General features: G+C 51.7%; 1 protein-coding gene across 7 annotated transcripts; it reads left to right on the top strand.

Annotated features, from left to right (window-relative positions):
* Positions 1–7,293: 7,293 nt before the first annotated feature.
* On the top strand, positions 7,294–17,090 carry IFFO1 (intermediate filament family orphan 1). 7 transcript variants are annotated; one of them, XM_086478479.1, is made up of 10 exons: positions 7,294–8,012; positions 12,824–12,884; positions 12,971–13,066; positions 13,396–13,536; positions 13,985–13,990; positions 14,476–14,636; positions 15,121–15,241; positions 15,958–16,050; positions 16,200–16,330; positions 16,966–17,090. In XM_086478479.1, exons 1-10 carry the CDS (start codon positions 7,294–7,296, stop codon positions 17,066–17,068), a joined length of 1,632 nt encoding a protein of 543 aa, XP_086334605.1. In that variant the 3' UTR covers positions 17,069–17,090. The 7 variants fall into 7 exon arrangements, with proteins under 7 accessions (XP_086334605.1, XP_086334599.1, XP_086334595.1 ...); XM_086478473.1 differs by having other exon boundaries at positions 13,982–13,990; XM_086478469.1 differs by having other exon boundaries at positions 13,982–13,990; positions 15,121–15,247; positions 15,961–16,050.
* Positions 17,091–26,674: the final 9,584 nt, after the last annotated feature.

Genomic DNA, 26,674 nt, shown 5'->3' with positions numbered 1-26,674 from the left:
TGGTCCCCAGCAGCCTCTTGGTTCTTGGCCTCCCAGACTGCAGCAGGGGTTTGCTGCTGGTCCTGGAGTTTTGCAATTATGTTCATTCTTTTTGCCTTTTTGTTCACCTAGATGCAGTTGCTTCTCCTTGAGACATAAAAAGCAGTGCTCTGGGCTGTTTCTGTTTAAATGTCAGCCCGGGTCCCTTTCTCTTGTCAGTGTGAGTTCATGGTCTCTTCTTTTGGTTCTGCTCTCCACTGAATAAATCAAGACAATTTGTTAACAAGTTTTCTACCAGGTGCTCTCCACAGTGTGTGTGGAATTGGGTGTGTAACAGACTTGAGGCGGAACTCTTGTTTTTCGTCTTGCTAGCTCAGCTCATGTGAGGCTTTGCCTTGATTTGTTTTCCTCGCCAAGCTTTGGGTTCATGGGAGAACTTGTGTTACTCCAGTGTTTGGTGTTAAGGACAGCTGAATGCAGAGGACTGCAGGATCTAGGGAATCCTTTCTGTCCTGGTCTGCTACGCGTGAAGCTGCTGCCTTCCCATGTTACCAGGTTCAGCAAGTGGCCAGGCCAGGCGTGAACTCCAGAAACTCCCTCGAACACGTGCACGCACACTAGATGCAGCCAGGCACAGACCAGAAACCAAAGAAAAGTGCTGTGGTGAGTGCCCAGGAGAACAAAACCAGCGCTTGCAAAACAGGAATGGCAAAAAAGGCCTAATCCTGTTCTTACTCCCTGGCCCATGGAACCTAGAGCACAATAGTGGATCGTGTGCTCGTGCTTTCACAGATTGCTGGTAGCTGGTTCTCAGACTTGTGGTCTGTCTAGTATCTGGCTCTCGGACCTCTTACCCTACTTAGAGGCTACTCCATCTTGCAGTTTGCTAGCAGATCACAAATGTGCATGCATGCAGAGGAAATGGCTAGGATTAGTTTAATACAAGGCCAGGACAGATGGTGGTAATCGGGTGCAGAGCTCAGCCAGACAGGCACGCTGACCAGCAGCCAGCCTCTGTGTGACTGGCCCCTTCTATTTATTCCTCCTCTCCATTTCCCACGCTCACTTCTCCCTGATCAAGCTTCATGCCTCCCTTTCCCCTCCTTCAGTCCTTCCCCTAAATTCCATAGTAAGTTTTGCTCCCATAATCTTCCTTAAAACATTACATGATAAACAGTCCCACAGTTCCCCTCAAACACTCCATAATATAAATGTGCTCTTTCCCTTGAAGCCCATGGTAATTTTGCTTTCTTATCAATTATGAAGTTTCTGGCTGAAGCTCTTCAAGGTTGCACACGAGTGGTTCCTGTAATGGTTCAATCTGTCAGTGTCTCAGGAGTCCTGGTCTTTGTTATAGCCTGTGTATCTTCTACTTTTTAGGGCTTATGTATCTGTGTGTTTAATGTATTAAAACCCAGGGGGGATGACTTTGTCTTTTTGTGTTGAATAGCCATTAACCAAATATCCTTATAGTTGAAAATTGCTTCTTCCCCATGCTTCGCAGTGAATTAGGGCAGGGAGGAGCCTCTGAATGGGACTGCCTCACTCCAGGCTTGTGTGGTGAGGTCTCTGGATTGCCTGACATACAGGACCCAAGGGAAGTTTCCTGGGGTCTTTCAGAAAAATTAAATAAACGCTAGGTGCTATTAGGAAAAGAATTATTAGATAGCAAAATTTTGAGAAAATTATTGCCTCCCTGTATAAAATTACTGTGCATGCGCTTCAATACTGCATTTCTAGTGCCTTCCATCTGAATAAGGATTGTAAAACTGGGAAACGTTCAGGGAGGACAAATACATTGTAAGTTATGGAATTGTTTCTGAGAGCAACAGCTAGAGTCTAGGCCTCTTTAAGGTTGAAAAAGAGACCATGGGGAAAGAAGTGATATAACAGTATGTAAAATTGTTACTGGCATGGATAAGATGAATGGGGAACAACTGCTTGCTCTTTTCCAATAAACAGAAAAAAGAAACAAAACCAAAACCCTGGGACCCATCAAACGCACCAAAGGTGTAGGTAGCCAGGAAACTCATTTCTCCAGGGTATGGTGGATGCCAGAAGCTCATGCAGGTTGAAAACTCAGCTGTATGCACAAGGGAAAAATGTTTTTTTGTAAGTGCTGGTGAACACAACTGCCTCAGAATTTCCACGAGCTGTGAACTGCTAGAAGGTGGGACAGCGTTGTGAGGAGGGATGGCTGCTCGCTTGCCCTGATCACAGACCCTTCTGTCCTCATCTTGTGCTGGAAACTGATTCCTGGGCTTAGGTGGACCATTGGTCTGACCCAGCTTAGCAGCTCTTGAGTCCCTGGGAGGTGATCCCAGTGCTGTGCCTGCCCCTTACTGCTCCCAAGGTGAGTCCTGAGCTCTGCCTAGCACCTCATTTCCCTCAGCTGGCTCCTCACTGCACAAGGCTTGCAAGAGCAACTTCCAGGCAGGCTGAGCCCTGCCTCTGCTCCTCCAGCCTTTTTCTCTTCCAGTTCTAGCAGATTTCCCCAGGAGTGGCAAAATACAACTCAATACTGGAGCCATATGGTAATCTTCCAGCTATAGGGTGACTGGCACCTAGAAGGGCTTTTACCTCTGGCAAGCTGCGAGCCTGTTCTTTCAGGAGTGATGCTAACCTGTGCTGCTTTGCTGCTGCCGCCTATTGAGGTTCCTATGCTAGTGTATAGTCTTGGCTTGGTAACGAGCTTATCTTGATAGCCCCAGTGGCAGGGATAGAAAGTTCTTGGTTGGGATCCTAATGTAACCTTCTAGGTTCTAGTGGATCTCCAAATTATATCAGTCCCCTCTGAAAGGTGGGAATAGAAGCTGCTTTAACCATGTCAATAAAACTCTTTCTTACCAAGCATCATTCCACTTGTTTGGCTTGCCTGCAAACCTTTTGTAGCTGGGGAAAGACAGAGGAAACTTTCATCTCTCTTTGGTGGTTTGCTCCCCTTCTGCTCTTGATTTCAGCCATCGCAGTTATCACTGCTCAGAGAGATAATGTCAAGCATGACATTGAAATGCTGCCTCCAGAGCTTTGGAGGCAGTACTGGGGATGCAGCAGCTGGGGACAAAGATTGGTGGCTTCCCTCTGTGCTCTAGTATGAGGCTGCTGGTCACACTAGACTCGTGTTTGCGGCTGCCTTCTTTGCAAATCTTTTGTTACCGGAAAGCTGAGATTTTTGGAAAATGTGACTACTAGGTCATCTTTCAGTACCTTCCTTTAATGTATTTGAACATCTGAAAGCTGCTGATAATGTGGCTTGCAAGAGCTGAGGCAGAGCAAAGCAAGAACTGAGGCAAAGCAAAAGTTGAAAGCAGATCTGAGGAGTAAAAATGCTGTCATAAATTAAAAGCTGGTTGAGACGAGTCAGTGTAATGTGTCGTGATATCTCTTCCACTGTGCTGTGTACAAATGTGGCATTTAATGATTTGGAGGGAAAAAAAAAAAGGGTAAGCAGTTACGTAATAGAGTTGCCACGTGCTGTAAAATTATTTAGGCTAAACAAGGCTAGAAGCGTGCAAAACAAACCTGGTGCATGGAAGAAGTGAAGTTCTGTTAATGACTGCCAGCACAGTGGGAGAAATATCGCCTATGTTATAAGATGTTGAATTTGGTGGGGATTCCTCAAACGCTTCTCGCCAAACAGAGAGGAATGAGTATCAGAGAAGCCTTATTAGGGTACAGTTAAGGCGGTCAGCTGGCAGCTCCTACCTGCCAGGCTCTGGAGTGCTGCCAGCGCACCTCTGCAAACCAGGAGGGCAGAGGTAGGGCTCTGCGCTGCGGCACCTTTGGTGTGGTGGAGGAAGGAAAACAAAGACTTCTGGGAACAATAGTGGAAAGAGAAGAGTCTCCAATAGCAATGTGGGTCAGTCACTAATTCCAGTGATGTCATATGCTGTAATGTCTGTTCTGCGCTGGGTAGGCAGCCTGCAGTTGTGTTGTCTCGTGTCAGGCTGCACCCAGAGAAAGGGACTGAAATCCTGCTCTGCACGTTTCAGGGGCTTGGGTATAAAATTTAGATCCTCAAGCACGCGCTGTCTTGCACATAACCCCATAGACACATAGATTTTCATAGGGGCTGAATCCACAAATGACCAAGCTTGCATCAGCAGGTTTTGCTCCCCCAGGCTGTCCATCCTTGCTAGAGAGGACATGGAGAGCCCCCAAAGAGGGTGTCTGCAAGTCCTACCTGCCTGATCTAGTCGATGGGGAATTGATGAGAAAAGAAGGGTCAGTTAGGTCCCTAGCTCTTGGCTGTAGTACCTAAAGCTACCTTCACATGCAAGACCTGGCTACAAAACTCCCTCCTGGACTGGCGTTTGGCGATTTTTAAAAGAAAACCCTTTACCCCCTTTGCTGTTAGTCAGGGACATTTCTGTGTGCTCATTACTGTGATGATCGCCCAGCTTCTGTTGGCAGCTGCTCCTCTGTGCCAATTTCTCCCCATTTGCACCCAAATCTAGGAAGCTAACTCCAGGCTACCAGCTTTGCTAGGCAGCAAGGTGCCCAAAAGTTGTGTGTTCATTGCAGCACCTGCCCCTGGTTGTGGATAGAAGCAATTTTAAGGGTCAGTTTTAGTGAAGTATCCTGGAAGCTGGAAGACTTGGAGAGCTTACACTGAAATGCTCCAGCAGTGTGGTGCAAGGGAGAAGGTAGTGCTGGGGTACTCAGAGGGAAGGAGAGCAGGGAGGTGGGGTATACACACACACACTGATGTGACTTATGCCTTAAAAAAAAGAGCCTCAAGGAAAGCTGTGGAACTTATTTGAACATGTTTCACCTATGAAGCACCTCTGCAAGGAGGATGTGTTAGCTCATAAGAGGTTCTGTGATCTGAGAGAGGGGGAGCATCTCAAACTGGCAATGGATGTTAAAACTGTAAGCAGGACTGTGCTGGCACTATGTCACATCGTAGGGCTTTGCGTAGCTGAGCCCTGAGAACCACCAAGGATGGAGATCCCCACCTGCTCCAAGGCTGTGCTGGCCTCCCAGTGAAAAAGCTTTCCCTGATGGATGGCAATGCCTTCCTCCACTGACATTTCATTAATCAGCTCTGCTTGCCGGGTTTCCCCAGCAGGACAGAAGCAGGCCAAGTAGAGCTTAGGAAAGTGCTTGCTCCACGGTTTGTGGTGGCGCTCTTGCCTGTGCTCCCCACTGCCTGCATGCAGCAGCAGATCACTCTGCTGCCTGACCCTCCTCTCCTGGCTGCAACAGGAGGGGATTGTGAGCAGGCTGGCAGGTACAGCAGGTAAAATCGGGGTTATGTGAGGGGGTAGGATGCTGGCAGAAAACACGGGGTGCGTGCGTGCAGGCAGGCTGCAGCAGCCAGGGGGGTGGGCAAAGGCATGCAGCAGCAGGCAGGAGGGAATCAGTGATGATTTCCAGGGCGCGTGCTGGGAGGTCTCTGAGCTGGAGCTGCTGCCACTGCTTCAACACAAGCTTCTTGACCAGGATCCGTCTTGTCCATCTGTCCTTCCCTTTTTCCTGGCTGTTTATTTGGTGGTATTGCTGCTGGGCGCATGGCTGCTATTGCAGCGAGGGCTTTTGGAAGACAAGGATCTCCTGACTCCGTGCGTGAGGAAAGCCTTCCTTCCCTCCTCTCCCTTGACAAAAGTACTGCTTGCCATGGCTCAGCCCCTCTGGTCAGAGGCAGAGCAAGGGAAGAGTCACCTGAGAAGAGGAAAAAAATTAAAAAGGAGGTGACAGAAGAAGGAAAGCTCACTTCATTTCCCACCCTAAGCCCTTGGGGGAGGGACTGAAATCCAGTTATGACTTCCAGCAATCATGGGTGTGCCAGGGAGGATGCAGCCAGGTTGCTGGTGGGAGGGGAAGTATTATAAATGCAAACAGGGGCTGCTATGGGGAGCCCAGAGTCATGGGCAGGACAGGGCAGACAGGCAGGTCACAGGACAAAACTGATGCTGGACACAGCAAGGCAGGAGAGGGGAACAAATCTGATTTGGTCTGCTCCCAGGCAAGGAAGGCAGAAGAGTAAAGGTGGAATGGAGGAGCCCTGTAGGCCTGGAGGAGAAGCAGCAGGGAAAATGCAATAGGCAGACTCCCAGTCAAGACTAGCAAAGTCGGCCGTCCTCAGTGGGTCTGGCAAGTTTCTGGAAGCGTGGACTGATTCATACCTCAGATCCCAAGGGCAGAGCTGTAACACACCACCTCACTGCAGCCTGCTCAGCCCTGGCCACAGAATTCAATGCAGTGCAGGGCTGGGCATCTCCTTTAACTGAGACCCATTGCTTGCTCATCCTTTGCTGGCAGCTCAGCTGGGCTCTCAGAGGTCTGTTTGCGCAAGTGCCACACTCAGCTGCACGGTGGAAGTCCTGAGGGAACAGGCCATGAGCACACAGACAGCCAGGTAACACACGTGGCCACGTCCGTAAATGTTTGTGGATCGGTTGAATTGTGTGCAATCTCCTCCCACTGGATAACGGGGTGAGGGGACGAGCACTTTTTGCAGCATCGACCTGGGGTTGAGGTCGGGGATGAGAGACTGTAGGGAAAGGCCTAAAGAAGGCTAAAATAGGGGGCAGGCACCAAGACCCGAGGCCGCTTTGCGAACAACGAAGGAGAAAGCCAGTCGCAAGCCAAGCACGATAGCCGACAGGCTGGCTGCTTCCAGGCTACCTCCTCTGCCCTCTGGCTCGCCATTGTCTGGCGGCAGCTCTCCGTAGGCGGGCTGCTGATGGAGCAGGGGCAGGGCTGCCTTTGGAGGGGGTCTTCGGGGGCGGAGCGGGAAAGTTACGCCGTTTTTAAGGGCGGCAGCACTAGGGAAAGCACGAAAGGCTATGCAAAAAAAATAAATAAAATAAATAAATAAATAAATAAATAAAGCACAAGCACACGGGGTTGGTGTTGGGTTCATGACGGGAATCGGTGCCCGACGGGACTTCAGCTTGCGGTGCTGGAGGCCGGACCGTGCCCCATCCCCTCCCTTTACCCTGGGGAGCCCCGAAACCCGCCGGAGCGGAGCGCGGGGAGGCCGAGTCTTACCGTCCCCCTCCAACCGGAGCGGGGGGCCGGGCCGGGAGAGGAAAGGGAGGTTTCCGCCCTTGTCCCCTCCCGTTTCTGCCTTGTCCCCTCCTCTGCGCGCTGCGCCCGGGGCCGGGCGGCGGGGCCGGGCGGGGGAGCGGCTCTCCGGCCTCGCTGCCGCCGCCGCCGCCGCATCCCCGCCGCAGCGGAAGCCGCACCCCCCGCCGCCGGGGCCGGCCCGGCGCAGCCCCCCGGCGCATCCCGCCCCCGCCGGGCCCCTGATTGGAGCCGGCGGCCTCGGCTCCCCCCCTGCGCCCCTCTTCCCGTCCCGCCGCCGCCATGAACCCTCTCTTCGGCCCCAACCTCTTCCTCCTGCCGCAGGAGCAGCAGGGGCTGCCGGGCCCCGAGCTGCCGCCGCCGCCAACGCCGCCCGCCCCGCGCCCCGCCGAGCCCCTGGCGGGGGAGCTGGCTGCCCCGCCGCCCGCCGGCCCCTTCCCCGCGCCTCCCGCCGCCATGGCCCTCCGCAACGACCTGGGCTCCAACATCAGCGTCCTGAAGACGCTGAACCTGCGGTTCCGCTGCTTCCTGGCCAAGGTCCATGAGCTGGAGCGGCGCAACCGGCAGCTGGAGAAGCAGCTGCAGCAGGCGCTGGAGGAGGGGGGCGGCGCGGGGGGCAGCCGGGGCCGCGGACCCCCGCGCCGCGACCAGGCGGTGCAGACCGGCTTCGTCGGCCCCATCCGCACCCTGGGGCTGGGGTTGGGGTTGGGGCTGGCGCCGGCGCGGGGACTGAGTTCCCCCGGCTGCCGCCCCGGCGCCCCCGCCCAGCCGCCTCCTCCCTTCCCGGCCGCCTCCCGCTTCATGCCCGGCACCATCTGGTCCTTCTCGCAAGCCCGACGGCTGGGCCCGGGGCCGGAGACCACCCTGGTGCAGGGCCCGGGGGTCTCCTGGGTCCACCCGGACGGGGTGGGCGTGCAGATCGACACCATCACCCCGGAGATCCGGGCCCTCTACAACGTGCTGGCCAAGGTGAAGAGGGAGCGCGACGAGTACAAGCGCAGGTGAGAAGGGGCGGCGGGAGCGAGGGGCCACCGAGGGACGGCCACCGCCGCCGGGAGGCTGCAAGAATCTGCCCGGCGGTGCCGGTGCGGGAGAAGCGGGCAGGGGGGGCAGAGGCAGCCCTGGCCTGACTTCCCGGGAGAGCGGGGCTCTAGGCAGCATGAGGTGGGGTTGTCAGGGAAGAACCCCTGGGTCCACGCCTGGGTCTCCTCACTTGCCGACTGGTGTTTGAACTCTCTCGGGATGCTCGCTGTACCTTTTTCCATCTTACCAACCTGGTGCAAGAGGCCAGAAATCCTTTTCCAAGCGGGGAAGAAATAACATGACCCCAGGAACTGGTGTTTTAAAGGGGAGAGGATCTGGAAACACTCAGGGAGGAGGAGGAGCAGCCAGAAAGTAGGCGAGGAAGGCGAACGAGCAGCAGAGAGCAGGTTTGGGTTGGAAAAGTCTGCTGGCAGGAGGAGAGCACTCTGCATACATCGGAAGGTGCCAAGAAGCCCCTCAGCAGGGCGGCTGGCTCCCCTGGGTGCTTTCCCTCCCCAGTGCTCTCCCAGATGGTGCCTCAGCAGCAGCAAGCTGTGCAGGAGCCCCCCACTCCTCGGGGGGCTTTCCTCCTGACCCAAAATAGCTGCAGCTTGGCATGTGCCTGGGAGAAGGGCGACGCAGAATGCAAAGCTAATCTCTTGACTGGTTCTTCTTTCCCATGTGGGGCTGCCACCGCTCTCACATCGCACCACTGGTGGTTTTGTTTCGGGTCAGTTTCCAAGGCTGCTCCCAGATCTGCACGTAGGATGAGATCAGGCAGTGGGCTGGCATCACTGGGTCGGGGTGCGGGGCCAGGCGAGACCATCACTGGCTGCTGACACCACCCGAGCGACTGATTTTTTTATTTTTATTTTTTTTTTTTAGAAGTTACTTTATGATGCTTTAGAAGCAATTAGAAAGTAACTGATTATGTACTCAAAGGAGTGAAATGGTGTGCTGTACCCACAGGAGCCGTGTCTCTGACCCATGCTTCACAGCCATGGGCTTTGGTGCCAAGATCAAGGCTGGGGGTCCAAGATGACAGCTTATGTTTTTGGCTTTATAAGGCTTTGGCTGAGCAGACTTGCCTATCGGATGCTCCGAAGGGACCAAGCAAGGCGCATGGAAAGGAAGAGTTGGCATCTTTTCTTTTCCCACTGATTGTACCTAAGGTCTTTTATTATTGAGCCAGAGGTTGGGTCCATGTCCAGGGGAGGGCAACTTTCCTTGCCTTGTGTTTTCAGGTCAGATAGTGGGGAGCATGAGCTTCCCATGCTCAAAGCGGGTCAGCTAGAGGGGATGTAGTTGGGTTTGTCAGTGCTGCTGAAAATGTGGGAGAAAGGAGGGCTTTTTGGGGTTGTCCCGCTCTGGCAAGCAGCCTTTGGTGACGGAGGGAGCAGGGCACTGGGGGCAGGCAGGGGGGCACCATGAGCTGCTGCAGGCCAATGTTGTTGGTGGAATCTATTTTTGGACTGTGTTACCAGGAGCTGGGGGAAAGCAGACCCCACCCCCAGACCCTTTCCAGCACCAGGAACTTTCTGACAGGTGCAGCCAGGTCCCAAACAGGGGAATGGGACAGGAGGATACCATTTCCACGCCCTTCCCCATGTCAAGGGCTGACACTGACATCCTCTGGGAGCAGAGACGTCCCTGCCATGGCAGGCTCTGATGTGCTGTGGGGACAGTGCAACAGTCATCCTTTTGCCACTTGCCTGGGGACAGAGCGAAGAGACCGTGTTAACACAGGACTTCCCAATTCTCTGACCTGTGGCTTGGGCACTTGAGCTTGTGCTTTCTTCAGGGCAGCATTGCCACCGTGCACCCCACGGCACTCGGAGCAGTGCAGCAGGAGAAGCTTCTCTCTGGATATGCAGGGCCTGAAATTCAATTTTGGTATCTAGGAGGGGTGCGGGGGCAATAGGGAGGGACGAAAAGAGATGCAGCAGCAGGAGGGAGGCTCACGGGAGCCTCACTTGGGATGAGCAGACTGAGGCTAGGTGGACTGGAGGCAGGCAAAGGATGCCTCTGAGTATCATACAGACCCACCCAGAGCTGGGGATCTGAGGGTCTCATCAGGTTTGTGCTGTCTGCTACATCTGTATTCCCAAGTAGTTTTTATTGGATGCTGCGAGGACGCACTGGAGGTGTGGGGTGAGTAGTGTTATGGCACAATGTCTTAGAGTCACAGAATGGTTTGGGTTGGAAGGGACCTTCAAGGATCTTCTAGTCTAACCCCCTGCCATGGGGTTTCACTAGATCGGGTTGCTCAAAGCCCTGACCTTGAACACTTCCAATGATGGGTCATCCACAACTTCTCTGAGAACCTGCTCCAGTATCTCACCACCCTCCTCATAAAAAATTTCTTCCTTATATCCAGTCTAAACTTACCCTCTTTCAGTTTAAAAGTGTTGCCCCTTGTCCTGTCACTACATGCCCTGGTAAAAAGTCTCTCTTCATCTTTCTTTTTAAAGATGGTGTGTGTGTGTGTTTATTTTGCTAAGTGAACTTCTTGAGGGGACACACCAGGGGGAGGGAGTGTGTGTGTGGAGGCTGGAGCAGATGTAGGCACAGCACTGCATCTTGTCACATCCTCGGCTTCAGGAGGGCTGACCTGTAGCCAGCAAGGAGATGTCTGGGTCTGTTTGCTGCTGGGACCCTCCTGCCCTCGCTCTCTGCCACCTTCTGTATTTCAGCCTTTGGGCAGGTTGCTGCTTTGCAGTGGCACAGGAAGGACACGTGTCTCCCCTTGGCGTGCACTGGTGGCCATGGGGTTGTGTGGGGCCATGGGGTTGTGTGGGGCCATGGGGTTGTGTGGGGCCATGGGGTTGTGTGGGGCAGCGATGTGGCAGCAGCCGCCGGCCGCGCTGGGCTGCGGGTGCAGTGCTGCAGGCAGGTTATTATTAGGAGTGGTGCATTGCAGGAGGGAGCAGGGAAGAAGGAGCCAGGCAGGAGGCAAGGGGGAAAGAGATTCGTAACGGATGGGCACGCAGATTTGTCACTCACAGGACAAATTGCTATTGCCTCCTGCCTCTGCATAGGCATTTATCTGATCTGCCCTCATCTTCTGTAGCATTGGTGTGAAATTAATTCTTCCAAGGATTTGCAGCTATGCTTTACTTCCCCAGTAAGCCGGGGCTATGTAGAGACCTGGAGGCAGGCGGGGACCAAAAAAGAGAGGAAGTGCCACGCCGAGAAAGATGCTGAAAATTTTTTTCTTATAGTGGAAGGCGTTTTTCTCCCCGGAGAGGGAGGCCTTGTTTGAACACTTCCCATATAAGGGCATTCTACCTTTTAACTTTCTCCTTCCCTCTCTCTTCATCTCCCTCTTCTCCCAAAGGGATGGGGACTCCCTTTGACTCCCTTTCTGTAGCTCTGGTATGGAGCCAACACCAACACAAGGACTGCACGCTTTGTCCTTGTTTGAGTAAGGAGCAGCATTGCCAGCCTTAAGAGCTTAGAAATTCAGAAGCCAGGACTCTCCTGCATCATCAGATTGTCCTTATACCCCAAGTGTGAGGGCTTTTCGTATGCTTTCTGGTGTGCTAGACCTTAGGATTTATTTTTCAAACTTGGTGTCAGGGAGGGGAGAAATTTTTCACATCCTTGTGCAGGGTCTCAGTGCTTGTAAGCATTAAATAGAAACTGGAGATCACAACACCAGGCAGGGCCCAGCTCTGGTTGCTTTCCCAGAGAAATCCTGCTTTCTCAGAGGAATCTGGCTCTCCCAGAAGAGCCAGGAGCCGGGTAAGAATGCAGCAGCCCTGCCCCATGCCACACCGCAGCGCGTGCCAACCCATCTGCTCTATGGGATAGTCATTTAGCAAAGAGCAGTACAGCCTAGTGGCCTCCCAACAGACTGTTGGCTGGGCCAACACCGCAGCATGGCCCAAGATGATGATCTCATGCAGCAAAATATAATTGCTAGGCGATATGTCTTTGTATAGCAAGGCCGGGCACCTTGCAGCTCAGCCTTTTGCAAAGCTGCAGAGCCTAATTCAGTACCCACTGGCTAACCTGGCATAAATTGGGACAATCCATTCTGCTTGCTTGTGGGATGAAACAATGTTCTTTAATCCAACCTGTTAGGCAGCAGTACAGCCAAGCAGACTTGTGCCCCTGCCTAGGTAGCATGGCCCAGTGCAGGACAAGGGGTCCCCCTCCACATTGGTACAGACAGAAGAGCAGCCCTTCATGTTGATGCCCATCATGGCCACTCACACTGTGACATGGTTTGGTATTAAGTTGGGTTTTGTGCTTCCAGACAGCCTGAACTGCAATGCTGCAGACACGCAAATGCGGTCACAAATGTGATGCAGACGGGGGCAACTCTGCAATATCTGCAAGCCCATTTTTGAGTGTTGGAGCCGAACATAACATGACCCAAGGCCAAGGGGCTCGGGGGCAGATGGAGAGGCCGGTGGGCTGCCTTGGGCTGCAGGCCAGCCCCAGTGTGATGGGGCGTGCAGCGCTGCTGCTGCTGTGTGGAGCCTGCGGTTGGTGTCCCCAGCTTCCCCTGTCACAGAGCAGGCAGCCGTTGGCCAGCCCACGGCAGGGATAGCGGAGAGCGTGGTGTGGCAGGGTTTGTGACTGGGGGGGCTGATGGGCGTTTGGCAGCTGCTGTTGTCTGGAAACAAGCGGCGATGCATTCCTGGGCACGTTCTCCTTCCCGCCGCAGTGCCGTCATCACCGCCTCTTGGATAGCTCTGGGGTGAGCAGCTGCTGCTCCCTCCTCTCTGGCAGCCAGCGAGGGGAGGCTGGTGGGCTCTGACCAGTGCATTCGTCTCCCTAGATGGGAAGAGGAGTACACGGTACGTGTCCAGCTTCAGGACCGGGTGACTGAGCTGCAGGAGGTGAGCATCGCTATTTCCCCCTTCCTCTGCACCCCAGCTGCCCTTGCACTGACACTGATTTGCACATCTCCCTCTGCCTGGGGCAGGAAGCCCAGGAGGCTGAAGCCTGCCAGGAGGAGCTGGCCATGAAGGTGGAGCAGCTCAAGGCAGAGCTTGTTGTCTTCAAGGGACTGATGAGCAATGTGAGTCCCTAATCCCTCTCTGACCCAGCAGCAGCATCCTACACAAGCAATGGGACTGCGTAGAAAAGCAGTTCCTTGGTGGGGCACATCCAGCACAGAGGTGGTCAGGAAGATGTTAGCCTAACTTTTGGGGTACTTTACTGTCCATATCCTTGACAACAAGGTTGAGACAATGCTGTTTTCGGACCGACTCTTACAAAGGGTTGGTCCAGTACAGTGAGCAAAGTGGGGGATGCAGATGCAGTCCTGGGGCACATGGGGCCTGTGACTGCCGTTTGCCTTGCCTCATCTTCCCCCTTTGTCCCCTTCCTGCGGTGCTGTGGGCTCAGAACATCACAGAGCTGGACACCAAGATCCAGGAGAAGGCCATGAAGGTAGACATGGACATCTGCCGGCGCATCGACATCACTGCCAAGCTGTGCGATGTGGCACAGCAGCGGAACTGCGAGGACATGATCAAGATGTTTCAGGTGAGAAGCACCTGCTGCTGCTCCATGCTCAGCCGCCGGCTCTGGGGAGGAGAGTTTCCGAAGGAGGTAGAAGAGACAACACCAGCGCCCTGCCAGGGGAGACACTTGGTCACCCTCACCCTCGCTCCTTGCTGTCCCTTGCTCTCTGTTTCTCTTGGGAGGACCCCGCGAAAGGGCACAGAGAGGAGATGGAAAGCTCCAGATGTTGCTTTTGGCATCAAGAGTCCCCTCAGCCTCTTGCTGACCTGTTGTGTTGGGCCCAGGGACCCCACAGTGGTAGGGGAGCAGCTGCAGGAGGGAGACGAGTTGCTTGAGTGTCTGTCTCTAACTCCATCTCTCTCCTTCCCCTTCCCCTCTCCGTCATCTTCTCTCTGTCTCTCTTCTCTGTCTCTTTTCTCTTTCTGGATGTCGCTGCCTTTCTGTCTCGCTCTCTTTGTCCCTACAGAAGCAACTGGTTAGTTCCATTTGGTTGGGAAAGTGTACAAATTTTAAACTTTCTATAAGTAAGATCGGACTGTAAATATTGACATATTTCACCTTTTTCAGACTCTGTCTCTTTTTTCCTGTTTCTGTCACTGTGTTTCCCTGTCTCTGGACTGGGGTGGTGGGCGATTTGAGTTTTTCTGCAGTAAAATCACATTGTTTTTTTCTCATCAGATTCATAGATTCCATCTTTATTTGCTTAGTTTTAATTTTTAAAAATGCTAAAACCATGTTTTATCCATTGCACCATCTTTAACCTGATCATAATGAGCCCGTCTCTCTCTTTCTTTCTCGCTTTTCTTCTTCCTTCCTTCCTTTATTTCTTTCTCTCTTTCTCTCTTTCCCTGCCTTTCTGTCCCTCCACTGTTCCTTCCCCCTCCATCTCCTCCCAACTACCTGCTCCTGACCTCGGACCCGGCCTCGTTTCTGTAGTCTCTGCACTTGTCTCCCGTTAAGGTCCCAGCCTCGGTGGGGCGGAAGCGGGAGCGCAAGCAGGTCAGCGATGAAGACACCTCGTTGTCGGAGAGTGATGCCTCCCGAAAACCTGAAGAGGAAGAGGAGGACGAGACCACAGCCATGAGTATCAATGAGGAAATGCAGAGGATGCTGAACCAGCTGTGAGTGCAGCTGCTCTGCACCTCTGCCACTGGTGCCGAGCAAGACTCTGGCACCAGGCTCCCCGCTGGCGCCTGGGATGGGGAGGACAGGGCGGGCTGTGGCCGCTCTTCTCCAAGTAGCGAGATGGGAGGTGCTGCTGTGGGTACATACGCCCTGTGCTCTGCAGCGTGGTGGGACTGACTCCCCGGGAGACCCCTGAGCCCACTCGTGCCATGGGTGGGAGCTGGTCCAGCTCCCCTCCTCTTGCCCCACTTCCTGCCTTTCCACTGCCTGAATGTGCCAGGGCTCTTGACCATAAAGCCAGCTCCTTCCCCATCAACTGTTGGGTTTGGACGCACTTGAGCTCACCCTGGCCAGACCTTCAAGAGCTGCAGCCCTGCCTGTGAGTGGGGGCAAGGCATTCGGCACCAACATGGCCTCCTGCCTGTTCTTCTTGCTGGGGTTTTCCTGCTGAGTGTTGATGTGCTGTTCCCTTGTCCCCAGGAGGGAATATGACTTTGAGGATGACTGTGACAGCCTCACGTGGGAGGAGACAGAAGAAACGTTGCTTCTCTGGGAGGACTTCTCTGGATACGCCATTGCAGCTGCAGAGGTGCAGGGGGAGGTAACAGTGGTGTCAGGTCCCCTTGGGGATCCAGCCCTGTGTTGGGACACTCGGTCCTGCCTGAGCCTGGGAGGATGTTCCCTCAAAGACCAGACTTCATCCCCTCCGTGCCTTGCAGGCCTGTACATATGCTTCCCCTCTACACCCTGTCTTCTCTCCGTGAATATGTTACCGAATCCTTGTGAAGGTCTCTTTGTTAGACAGACCGGGGGCCTGTAGCTTGAAAGATGTGCTGAGGACATGGTCCACAGGCATGGGGAGAGGCACAGCCCTCCCAGAAGAGAAGACCTCCTCTGGCTGGGTTGGTCTCTGGTGGTCCCTTCCTCGGGCTCTCCAGCCCACCTGCCTGCTGTGCAGCAACATTGTCCAAACAGGCCTCAAAGTCTGTTGAAAGCCATCACCATCTGGCACCTTCAGCCCTTGGCAGCCCCCTAGGGATGTGTTGTGCTTGGGGACAGTCTGTGCTCTCCAAAGCTTGTGTTCATTGCTGGGCTTGTTCTGGGCTGAGGTGCTCACTGCCCGATATGGCGAGTCCTGGGTATCTCTACCCAGTGTTGGCAGGACTGACTCATGCCTTATTTATACTATACTGGTTATGTTTCTTCCTCTTTTCCCAGTGCTGCCAATTATTCCTCTGATTTCTGTCTCTCTTGCCTTTGGTTCCTCATATTGGTTGCCTCCCCATCTCTAAACATGCCATCTGCTCTCCCCAACAGCAGGACGACAGCCTGGAGAAGGTGATCAAGGACACAGAATCGCTGTTCAAGAGCCGTGAGAAGGAGTACCAGGAAACCATTGACCAAATAGAGGTGGGAGTGGGGAGGACGTGGCACAGAAGGGGTGAAATGGGTGGGTAGGTCCTAGGGGGAGGGAGACACCATGCTGGAGCAGGTAGTTGGTAACGGGGGGGTAACAGTCTCAGGTCTGGCCTTATATCTGCACCATTTCCCTTGTGCAGCTGGAGCTGGCCACGGCCAAGAACGACATGAATCGGCACCTGCATGAGTACATGGAAATGTGCAGCATGAAGCGAGGCTTGGACGTACAGATGGAGACTTGCCGACGGCTCATCACTCAGTCTGGGGACAGGTGAGCTTCCACTGGAGGGCTGGGATACCCATGCTCTGGGCAAGGACTGGAGCCAGGGTGGTGGTGAGTGGGAGCTGAAGCACAGGGTATTACCCCGCCCCTGCCCTGGTGTGGCACGGAGAGAGGGCAGTTCACAAAGACTGTTGGACTCCTGGTGACCAGCCTCCACATGGATTGTGGTGCCACCTCTACAGAAGGTGGGCTGAGGCACAGGGAGTCAGTTTTGACAGGTGAAACTGGACAACCCTGATGGAGAAAGGAGCTGCCGTTGTGCAGGGACATTGTATAGGTCCCCACTAGGTGTGTGGAGCCAGGGTGGCTCCAGGCTGGGGACCTCTGTGATGGGCTTTCACTGACCCCTAGCCTCCCATGGCTTGGCAGGGTTCTGCTCTAGGCAAGCTCCTCCAGCATCTCCCCCAGCCATGCTCCATGCTCTGGACGTCTTAGCTGGTGTCCTCTGGGAGACCCTCCCCAGCACTTAAGGATTCCCACAGACTCGCACATACCCCAGGGGAGCAAGAGGGGCACTTCAGCTTCTCTCCTCCTTGCTCTGATGCCCCCTACCCACACTGAACTGGGTCCTTTCCCTCCACCTGGGTGGTGCGGTGACTGCTGCCCCTTACTCTTCTCCACAGAAAGTCTTCTGCCTTCACCCCATCCTCCAACAGTGAGTCGGCCCCGAATGAGGAGAGTGAGGAGTCTGACCGTGACCCCCCCAGCGATGCTTCCATCAGATAATGAGGGGAGGCCCTGCTCCTTCGGACCCCCTTCCTGGCACGGGGGTGCCTGAGCTGCGCCTGAGAGAGACTTTCAGGGATGTGGAGCTGCTGGTAAACATCTGTTGCCCAGGCTCACTCCTGTTTTGGGGTGCTTGGCAGATCCCACACACCCCCGCCACTGGATATCTTGCAAATGGGAATAGTTAGATAGACCTGAGCGCCCTCACCTGGGCTGCTCAGCCTCCAGCCTCTTCTCTATTCCCTTCCCCTGCTTTGGTTAAATCACGGTTTGGGCAGGGAGGCTCCAAACCTGCCACAGCAGCATTTTCCAAGACCTGTCCCCTGGACCCCTCAGACCCACCTCGTCCGTCCTCCGTCCTGGTACGCTTGACAAGCCCCCTGCCCTCCCTGCACCACACGGAGCTGAACGAGAGCCATACCTCCCTGCAAACTGGACCTGACACTGGTGCCAACTGGACTGAGCCCGGGGCGCTCTCTGTCCTTGCTGCTGGCCGGGTGCCCGGCTGGTCCCCGTGCCACGCCAGGCACCCCTGCCTCCTCTGGGGAGGGGGCCAAGTCTTGCTCACCGGGCACTTTGCTTTGCTGCACGTCAGCGGTGCACTTGCGTCTGTGTTACGGGGGCGAGGGGTCATTAAATGGGACAGTTTCCTTTTCTACAGCTTCGCCGGGTGTGGGCTCTCCCTGTGCTGCCGCGGGCGCCATGCAGCTTGAGGTGGGGGGTGTCCTCCACTGGGCCCCCAAGACCACATCAGTGGGAGCCTCCCATGGGACACTCCTATCCCTTGGGTGTTCCAGATGGGACAGTGGCAAGATCCCTGTTCTGGGAGCCACTGGCCCTCGACGGGCCGTGTGTAGCACTGGTGCTGCGTGGGCTGCCTTATTCTTAACCTGGAGCATCATTGATGCTGAGGCTGAGGGATTGGAAACAAAGCCAAACATGGCTTGCGACTTGTAGACCTTCCTCTCCCAGTGCCTGGTGTCCTCTGCGACACCAGGGCATCCCAGACCATCTTCTCACCTGCCATCGGTCCCACGTCCAACCTTGGTGTAACCACAGTGGGGATTTCCCTGTCCCACCATCTCTTGTAACATTTGCCTGGCTCGCCGTTGCACGTGCTTCTCTGGTGACGGGAGGCTAGGGCCCGGCAAGGTGGCGAGAGGGAGTGAGCAGCCTGCTGAGAAGCGTTGTTTTGCAGGGCCATCAGCTGAGCAGTGGACCCAGGCTGCACAGCCAAAGCAGGTGAAGCTCCAGAGAAAAACGCTTCTCACAAAAGGTCCTGAAGGGAAGAGGATGTAGATGGCAGTAGAGTTTTTGGATCATCCCTAAGAGTAGGTAAGGTAGATAAAGTCCGGGCTGAGAGATGCAAAAGTTTATCTCCGTGGGTTTGGCTTGGGTAGCTAATGCTGCCATGCACTTGAGCTGCAAGCACTGACACATCCCCATGCCACAGTGCAGAGGGTCGGTGTTTGGGCAGGGTGAGGTCCTGTGCCTGCAAGACATGTTAAGGCACGTGTTGGCATTTTGTGTGGGCTAAGCTGGCTGGTTAGAGCCAGCGGGGAGGCGAGGCCCTGCAAACAGCAGGACAAGTTAGCAGCCGAGTAAACCTCCAGGCCGGGGCGCGGCTGGGGCACTGCTGCTGGCACCGGGAAATGACAGATCCTCAGCTGATGGTCTGCTGAGGCTGGGCTCTGACTTTGGCGATTGCCATCTTTGCCTCTCATGGGGAAGCCAGGAGAGCATTTCACGGGAGCAGCAGGGTGCTGGGTGGCAGCAGCGGTGTGCTCCCCACACCCTGTCTCCGCGTGGCTGAGGGGAGGTGTGTGCCTCAGTGCCTGCTCTGAGACAGGGCCTTTGCCATGGGCCTTACCTCTGTGCCGCCTTGCCCGACTGTTTCCATTCCTTTCCCTCTTCCCTTTTTATTTTTCTTCCTAAAAGAGCTAAAGCCAGAGGAAATGTTCTAATCTGGGCTTTTTCTTTCAAGTGATGATGCCTTACATGCAGTGAATCAGGGATCGCTTTCTATCCTGCCTGGAGGCTCTTTTGGTTCATGCAAATCCCCTTTCCCGTACGTGTCTTTGCAGTGTTTTCTGCTCTTTCTCTGCTGCGGAGATCTTTGAGTGGCTGGCTAAGTCTGACTTCACCCGTGCATAATCCATGACGTGCATACTGTGGCCTCTTGGTACTGCTTAAGAAACCCACAGGACTGCAGAGTGTGTACTCTGAGGGATTTCAAGCGTGAAGCACAGAAGGACCAACATCTCTGCCTCGAGCAGTCATTGCTCAGAGGAGCAGCTGGTGCTGACAGATGCCTGTGTATGTGGGGACCCCAGTGCCACACTGTTTGTCAGAACTTCATTTGCAGTGAAAGTGAGATCTCCCCCAACCGTGTGTGGGAGATGCTGTTCTCTGGTGAATTGTATCACCAGCAATAGGCTCCGTTCCTCCACCTGTGTGACAGCCCCTGAGATCTCGCTGGCAGGACACACAACACTGATCCTTTGCCTCAGCAGTTTCTCAGCATGGGAAGCACAGCCCAAGGCCTCCAGCGTTAACTGGACCATTTCCTCTTCATCTACCTGTCCCATCAGTGGTGACCCCACATCTTTGATGTTGGATATGAGATATGGACCTTCCATCTATTTAACTCTCTCTGTGGGCTCCTCTCTATTCTTTGGGGAGTATCTAGCCTGCTTTTCTCCACCATGAACCCTGCTGGGAACTGTGGTGTCTAGGAACTGCTCAGCAGCATGTTGCTTCTCATGTCACTAACCTCATCCCTTTTCTGGGACACCTCTCGGCAGCGCTTGCTCAGGAAGCAATATCAGAAGAAATCATCTAGCAAAGACCCAGGTCTTGGATGCTTGATCTTTATGAACACCTACTGGTCTGTATTCATCTCACAGAGAATAATTATATCATCTCGTTTACCCTTAGACCCCAGCCCATTCAAAAATCTTTCTTTGGCCAAAACTTTCTGAAAGCCTTGGTTGCAGGGGCAGCTTGGCCATGGATGGAGTAGGCCTTTTCCTATTCTTGACCAAGATGATGAATTGATGAAATGAACTTTGGAGAAGCAGGTCAGTTACTCTTTCCAGCTGACCGTTTTCACCCGTGAGCATGTTGCAGCTGAGTCTAGTGTGGCCCCTGGTGCACCAGAGCAGACCTTGGCATGCAGGGCTCAAAGCCCTGTCTCGGTGTCTATGCATTAATGTGAATCTCTGTTCCCCAAGTACAGTCCAAGCACGGATGTGTTTTACTGAATGGGGTTCCATGGGAGGATGCATCTGGGCGGTCCCTGTGTAGGCATCCATCTCGGGACTGTGGCTGCTCTCTGGTGACCTCCATGAGCATTTGTCCAAGTCCTTTTAGGATCATATCTCTGGATTGCCAGTGAGGTCTTCCCATTGTCTATTTAGGCACGCTGGTTCAGCTTCCCTGCCCTACAGAAGACTATGTTTGCAGAGACTTGCTCGGCCAGTCTGGAAATGTGTTAGTGATTGCTCTGGCTTCTCCCTTCCCAACATTTGGACTATTGTGTTTAGGTAAGGACAGGCACAACTTTTATGTCAGCAGTGGGAGCAGCACAAAAACACTCCCTTGAGGCAAGAGCTGTGCCTGAGCTGGGACAGACCCACTTGTGAGCATCCTGCCTCCATGAGGCGCTGAGGGACACATCAGCCTTTGAGCTGCGATGAGAGATGCAGTTCTCTGCCATGGCTGCTGTGCTTCATGCTCCCTGTGCTGAGATCAGCCTCTTAGCAAGGGACTTCAACAGACGGTGCCAGGCATTTTGCAGAAGCGAGCCCTGGCTCCCTGCTGAATGAGTTTCTGATCCTGTGGCATGCAGAGTGGCCTCCCCTGCCCCTTCCCTAGCAAAGTTCCCTAGGACTCATCTGAAAAGTGAGCTCTCATCCTCAGAGACCCTGTCTGGCAAGGTAGCTCTGAGACCAGGCCAAATAAGTTTCTTGATGATGATTACCAGATTTTCCCATAGAGAAGGTGGGGAGCATCACCCTCCTTGCACCTCACCCTATGGATGTGGGATGTTCTAACTGGCTCTAGAGAGGGTTCAGTCAACCTAACCCCTAAGCAGCCCAGATAATCTTTCCTGTGTTAAGCAAGCCTACTCCCTCCCTTCATTTATTCCTGGATCCCATCTATTTTAGATCGTTTATCTCAGAACCAAAAATCTGACTTGTCTGTCTGTTCAGTTAAGGTCCTGTATCTTCCACCCGGCACCCTTCTGCTGAAGGCACTTTGTCAGCTGTCCCACATGACTTGGCTTTGTATGAGTTAGCTTTTCCCCATTTCAGGATTCCTTAGATGGACCTAAATGTGATGCTGACAGCCTTTGCTGGAGCAACTTTTGTCTCCCTGATAATTTGTTTATTATTCTGTTTATCTTGTTTCTTAGCCAAGAGGTAGGAGAGATCAAAGCTGCATAGAAAGTTGTTCTTGTTTCTAGATTTGAGCTGGAAGATTTGCTTTCTTAAGCCTTGTACCTCTGCTCCAAAAGCTTCATTTGTTCTGAAGAGGCCATACTCTTTGTTTGTTTGTGGCTGTTGCTGTCTCAGGTACCTGTGGCGCACAGTCCCAGAACTTGCGCGTAATGATCAAGTATGTCAAATATACTCTGGTTACAGGTAAGAAACCTCCTTTCGAGAGGAGAGGTCAGAATTAATGCAGAACACAGTGGAGTGCTGTCTCCTTGGAAATGCACCTGGCTGATGCATGGACAGGCTCCTGGAAACATCTGGCAAGCTGCTACACGTGGTGATTAATGCTGGGAGTGATAGTAAGACAGCGTGGAGAACTGGATGGACTACAGACGACTTTAGGGAAGCCCAGTCACCATACTGAAAATCTTCCAGTAGATGTGTGAGACTGAGAGGGATGTTTAGATGTGAATTTTCTGTATGTTTGGGCCACGTTCTCTTGGGACAGGAGCAAGGACAGGAAGCCCTAGGTCCTCTGGCAGAGGAGGTATAGATTTCATAGCTTGGAGAGCAGGTGTAAGAGCTGGGAAGTACTAAGGTAATGCTATGGAAAAGGAGCTCAACAGCCATAAAAAGACATTATGATCAAGCTGAACCAATATCACAGATAGGATACCACAGATGGGAAGAGGCACCATTTTCCGTTTTGACAACAGACTGCATCTGGGCAAGGTGCAAGAGAAAACAGACATTCTCAGGGTAGGAAAAAATGTGGTTAACTGATATTTTTAGTGTTCACGGCCACATTGTAGAACTGCTAGCTCACCAGTGTAACCTGTTGAGTAAAGGTGGAATAGGCAAGAACAATTGGGATTTGGGGTTGCAAGCTGTGTTAAAAACCACATTAACTGTAGAGCTAACAGCCAAACAACATGCTCTGATGCACAATTTCATCAGGGCATTGAAGGGTCTTTTATATACTCCTGAAATGAAAACAAGACATGGTGATTTATTTCATAAGTAGCTCTCTGCTTTGTGTGAAAAGATTATGTTGTCAGGGGAGACTTTGGCTGGGGATACTGAAGAATTTGCTGTGCTATGGAGACTTTCTCATCAGCATAAAAATGATGGTGTGCCCAAGTAAGGCAATGATTTTAGATGTCCTTAATGACAGATGAAGACTGGGTTAGGATTGATGGTTGCCTAAAGACAAGTGATTGACTGAGAAACAGATCAGGACAAAAATGCTGTAACAGAGAACTGCATGGTGTTATGTAGCCTTTTCTTACAGGGAAATTGTTTAGGGGAAGTATTAAAGTATGATTAAGTGGGAGATCTTTGGAAAGAAGAGTTTTCCAGTTGTCCAAAAAGCTGTGATTTAGTACACATGAGAAGATAGCTTTCAGTAAACTACTTCCTTGAATAAGTGGCCGTGTGACAATAGTACTTAGAAATAAGAATAACTAATGAAAATAATAATAAAACCTGACCTCAATTAATAAAAAAACCCCTTGTAGCAACTCCAGCAACTGTGGGTGGTGGAAAATGAATAAAGGGACAACAAAATAATTGGGTTGTAGAAAAAGATCTTCAGCTACTTGTATCACCTCAAGAAAAAACTATAGCTGGCTATCTAAGGACACTAACATATTGTGCCAGTTATATTTAAAGAAAAATCAATCCTAGCAGTAAGATAAACCTTTTCTCTTGGCTGAAATTGGGGGAAAAAATATCAAAATGAGGCAAAAAAAAAAAAAAAGTACTCACCAAATATGTCTGTTCTGTATTTGGAAAGAGCAGAATGTGGTCAGAGGGGAATGATGAAGCATTTTCCAGGCTGTTAGCAATTAAGGAGGATCCTTGACAGGATCTTCTGAGAAGAAACACTTCTGCATTTCCAGTCACAGATGACCTAGAGCACGCTAACATGGAGAGGTGCACGGGGTGCCGTAGTGGTGAACAAGCTACTGCACGAAGCCTGAGGCTGCTTGGGGAGATGGAGTCAGTAATGCTGGGGAAAAAAGCAAAGCGCTGTCACAGCGTTCCTGCAAATGGTGTTTTGCAAAGCACTCTAGCCTCAGTGGTGATGAAAAAGCATTGGCTGCTGAAATCCATGGTTTGATGATGTCCGGTTTGAAATGCATTGGGGAAGACATTTAGAAAAGGCTGGGTAGACAGGTGAAGGAATGACGTCAGTGATTAGTCTGACAGGCCATGTACGAAAATCAATGAAAGCAGCAGAGAGGGGAGGAGTGTAGAAATCGCGAAGGAATGAAAACATCTGCACAGATTTATGGAGGGATAAGGAACTGACAGACAAAACTGATACCATTTTTGATACACAGAAATTGTATAGACTCTCAAAAGGTGTAAATAACTCTGTCAAAAATGCCACGTGTCATTAAAATATATTTTTAAATAGAGTCAAAGCATAGATTCTGTTGCTATACATATATTGCCGATATTTAAGATATGCATAGATACATCTAAGAGCAAGAAATGCTAGTGACTAACCATCCATGGGACAACAGGAGGGCTGGCAGGAATTGGGGAGCAGGGCTTACAAGCAATCTTGTGTGAGTGCTCAGCCAGATGCTGAAGCTGATGGCATCTTTAAACATCTTTTATTCCTATGTGACATTGGTATGCTTTATCCTGCTTTGCATCACAAGTTGGAGTAGATAGAGCAAAGACTCCTAACCGTGATTCCAGGCTGGAGAAAAATGTTTTGAGAGTGAAAAGTTTAGTTATTTTGCTCCTAGGAAAAAAAAAAGGTGAGCATTTTTGCGCAGTGCCTTCATGATGATGGTTTAGCTGGCAGTTAGTCAGGCTGAGAAAGGCATACTAAGAGTCTGAGGAGTTGCATTCAGTGAGATTTCAGTGTCTGCTTGCGGTCCAGCACCTAAACCAGTACTCAACCTGGTAACTAAAAAGCTGGAGATTACAAACCACTTTTTTTTTTTTTTTTTTTTTTTTTTTTTTTTTTTTCCTGTCTGAGAACTCAGAGCAAGGCCATCAAAATTTTCTCACTTCTTTGGGGGAGAATTGGGCAATGTTACAGGAGGGCTTTGAGACCTGCAATGTCAGAGCTGTCCCCCCCCACTACATGTATTACTTATTTCAGCAACCTTGAATTTCACCCACCGTTTTAATAACCCAATCACTTGGTCAGAAGATCCTTCTGCACCTTTCCACAGGCTGATGCGGTGTTGAGGGTTCTGCAAAATTTGCATAATCAACAAACCTTGGCACCCCATGGTCCAAATTGTTCTGAAGGTGTTGACTGTGGCAGATGTCCTCAGACGTTGGCCATTTGCACCTTCTCTCACTCAGTTACCACCAGCCTTGCCACTAGTTTTCAGCCTGGAGAGGGTGTCTTCCCTGTCCTGGAGCAGCTCAGGGTCCTTGAAAGGTTTTGCCAGTCTGTTTTGTTTTGTTTTTTTTTTTTTCTAAATCCAGTTGCTTTTCATCACAGCGTGGGGAGGCTGATGTGAGTGGTGAATTACTTACAGCACAGTAACCTCTTCTTCCATTTCATACTGGAGACCATCTGAGGCTGGCACATGGTACTGAGGGTTTGCTGCACTTTGTGTCACAGACATTTTCTCAAGTCCTGACACCAGTTTGCAATGTCTCATTGCTGCTGAGGAAAAAAAAAAAAACCAACCTCTTGTCTGGGAGTACACCAAAGCTCCTCTGATGGCAAAACATCAGTTTTACTTTTCTGCCATGGTCTTAGCTTTCCTAATCACTCCCACCCCATCTTACAGCTTTTTGGCAGCTTTCTTGTCCCCAAGATGCATTTGAAAAAGGTTTTCATACTACCTTTTCTATTTGGGATGTAGTTTCCTGAAAAATCTACCTTTTCTTAAAGTTTAATTTGCTAGTATTTATGAGGGTTTTTTTTTCTATTTTAAATTTCACTATAGCTTCAGCTTTTTGACAGCTGCCTTTTCCAATCTGCAGTAAAGTATAACCCAGTACTACTGTTCCTTCTAGGAACATTTAATTGAGAATAGCTCCCTCAAGAAGATGACACTTCTATAGTAAGGTAATATATGGAGGTAAGTTAGCTATCCTGTAGTAAGGAATTACATTCAGCTCAGACCAGTAAGTAACAAATTATGTGGTTTTTCAGTCTGTGTACAGTACGATTGCTCAAAGGTACGCAGCTTGGTTTTGATCAAATGTCTGCTTTCTGTGAGTACAGCTAGTGCCCACCAGGGTGTTTGCAGACCCTGAGTTTAAGAAATCATGAACCTGTGTTTTGTGAATGGCATCTGTTACAAAGGAGCTTGGAACATTGTCGTTTAAGATGTTTGTCTTACATGACTGTCCAATATTAGCCTTGTGTCTTAGTCTTTCCTATTAGAGACCTGTATCTCCTGTTCCTTGCACAGATCTTGTTGACTGCTTTGCTTGTTCACTTCAGAAGTGGACAGAGTATGTTTTAAATGTCCAAGACTTTTTTTACTGTGCTTATGCAGTCACCATTTGTTACAGTTCAGTGTGATTCCACCCCCCCCCAGCAAGCTTCATTAGTTTCAACATCTGCTCAAGATGATTTTCAGTCCACGGCATCTTCCTTAATGCTGAAGTTTCATGCTGACATCTTGAGGAAAAAGGTGGTCTGAGGACAACTAGCCGTTTCTTCGGACAAGTAATGCAGGCATAGTAGTGTGTGCAAATGTCAATGAAGTATAAAATATTTTCTCTGAACATTCAAAGTTGCCATAAAAAGGAATTCTCCTGTAACAAACAGCACTGCTAATTACCATACTGCAGCATCACTTGAATTTTCTCTGTCTTAAAAAAAAAGAAAACAAAACGTGCAGCTTACCACCCCTAGAAGTGGTTGGCTGCCCATCAGAGACGTTGTCCCTTGGGTTGACTGGAAAGCTTTGTGTCGGCATAGCCCTACAAAGGAGTAAACCCATATCTCAGGTGCATTCCTGTCCCACTATGGCCCAGCACAGGGAGCCCTGGTGCCTGGCCAGAGAAGGAAGGCGGAGTTGAGTCTTTGGTCAGGATCAGTGTCTTTCTGTACTTCCCCTTGCAAGCCATTCATAAACTGGGATGGATTCTGGCTTATTGCAGCTGCCCTTAGAGCTGGTTTGTCCCGGCAGAGTGGCACAATCGCTTTTAGCTCCTTTGCTGAACAAGCACC

This window comes from Leptosomus discolor, chromosome 1 (genome assembly GCF_034619465.1).
Source record: "Leptosomus discolor isolate bLepDis1 chromosome 1, bLepDis1.hap2, whole genome shotgun sequence".
Classification (NCBI taxonomy): domain Eukaryota; kingdom Metazoa; phylum Chordata; class Aves; order Leptosomiformes; family Leptosomidae; genus Leptosomus; species Leptosomus discolor.
Note: the sequence above shows the minus strand (reverse complement) of the source record. Positions and strands in the feature narration are given on the sequence as shown.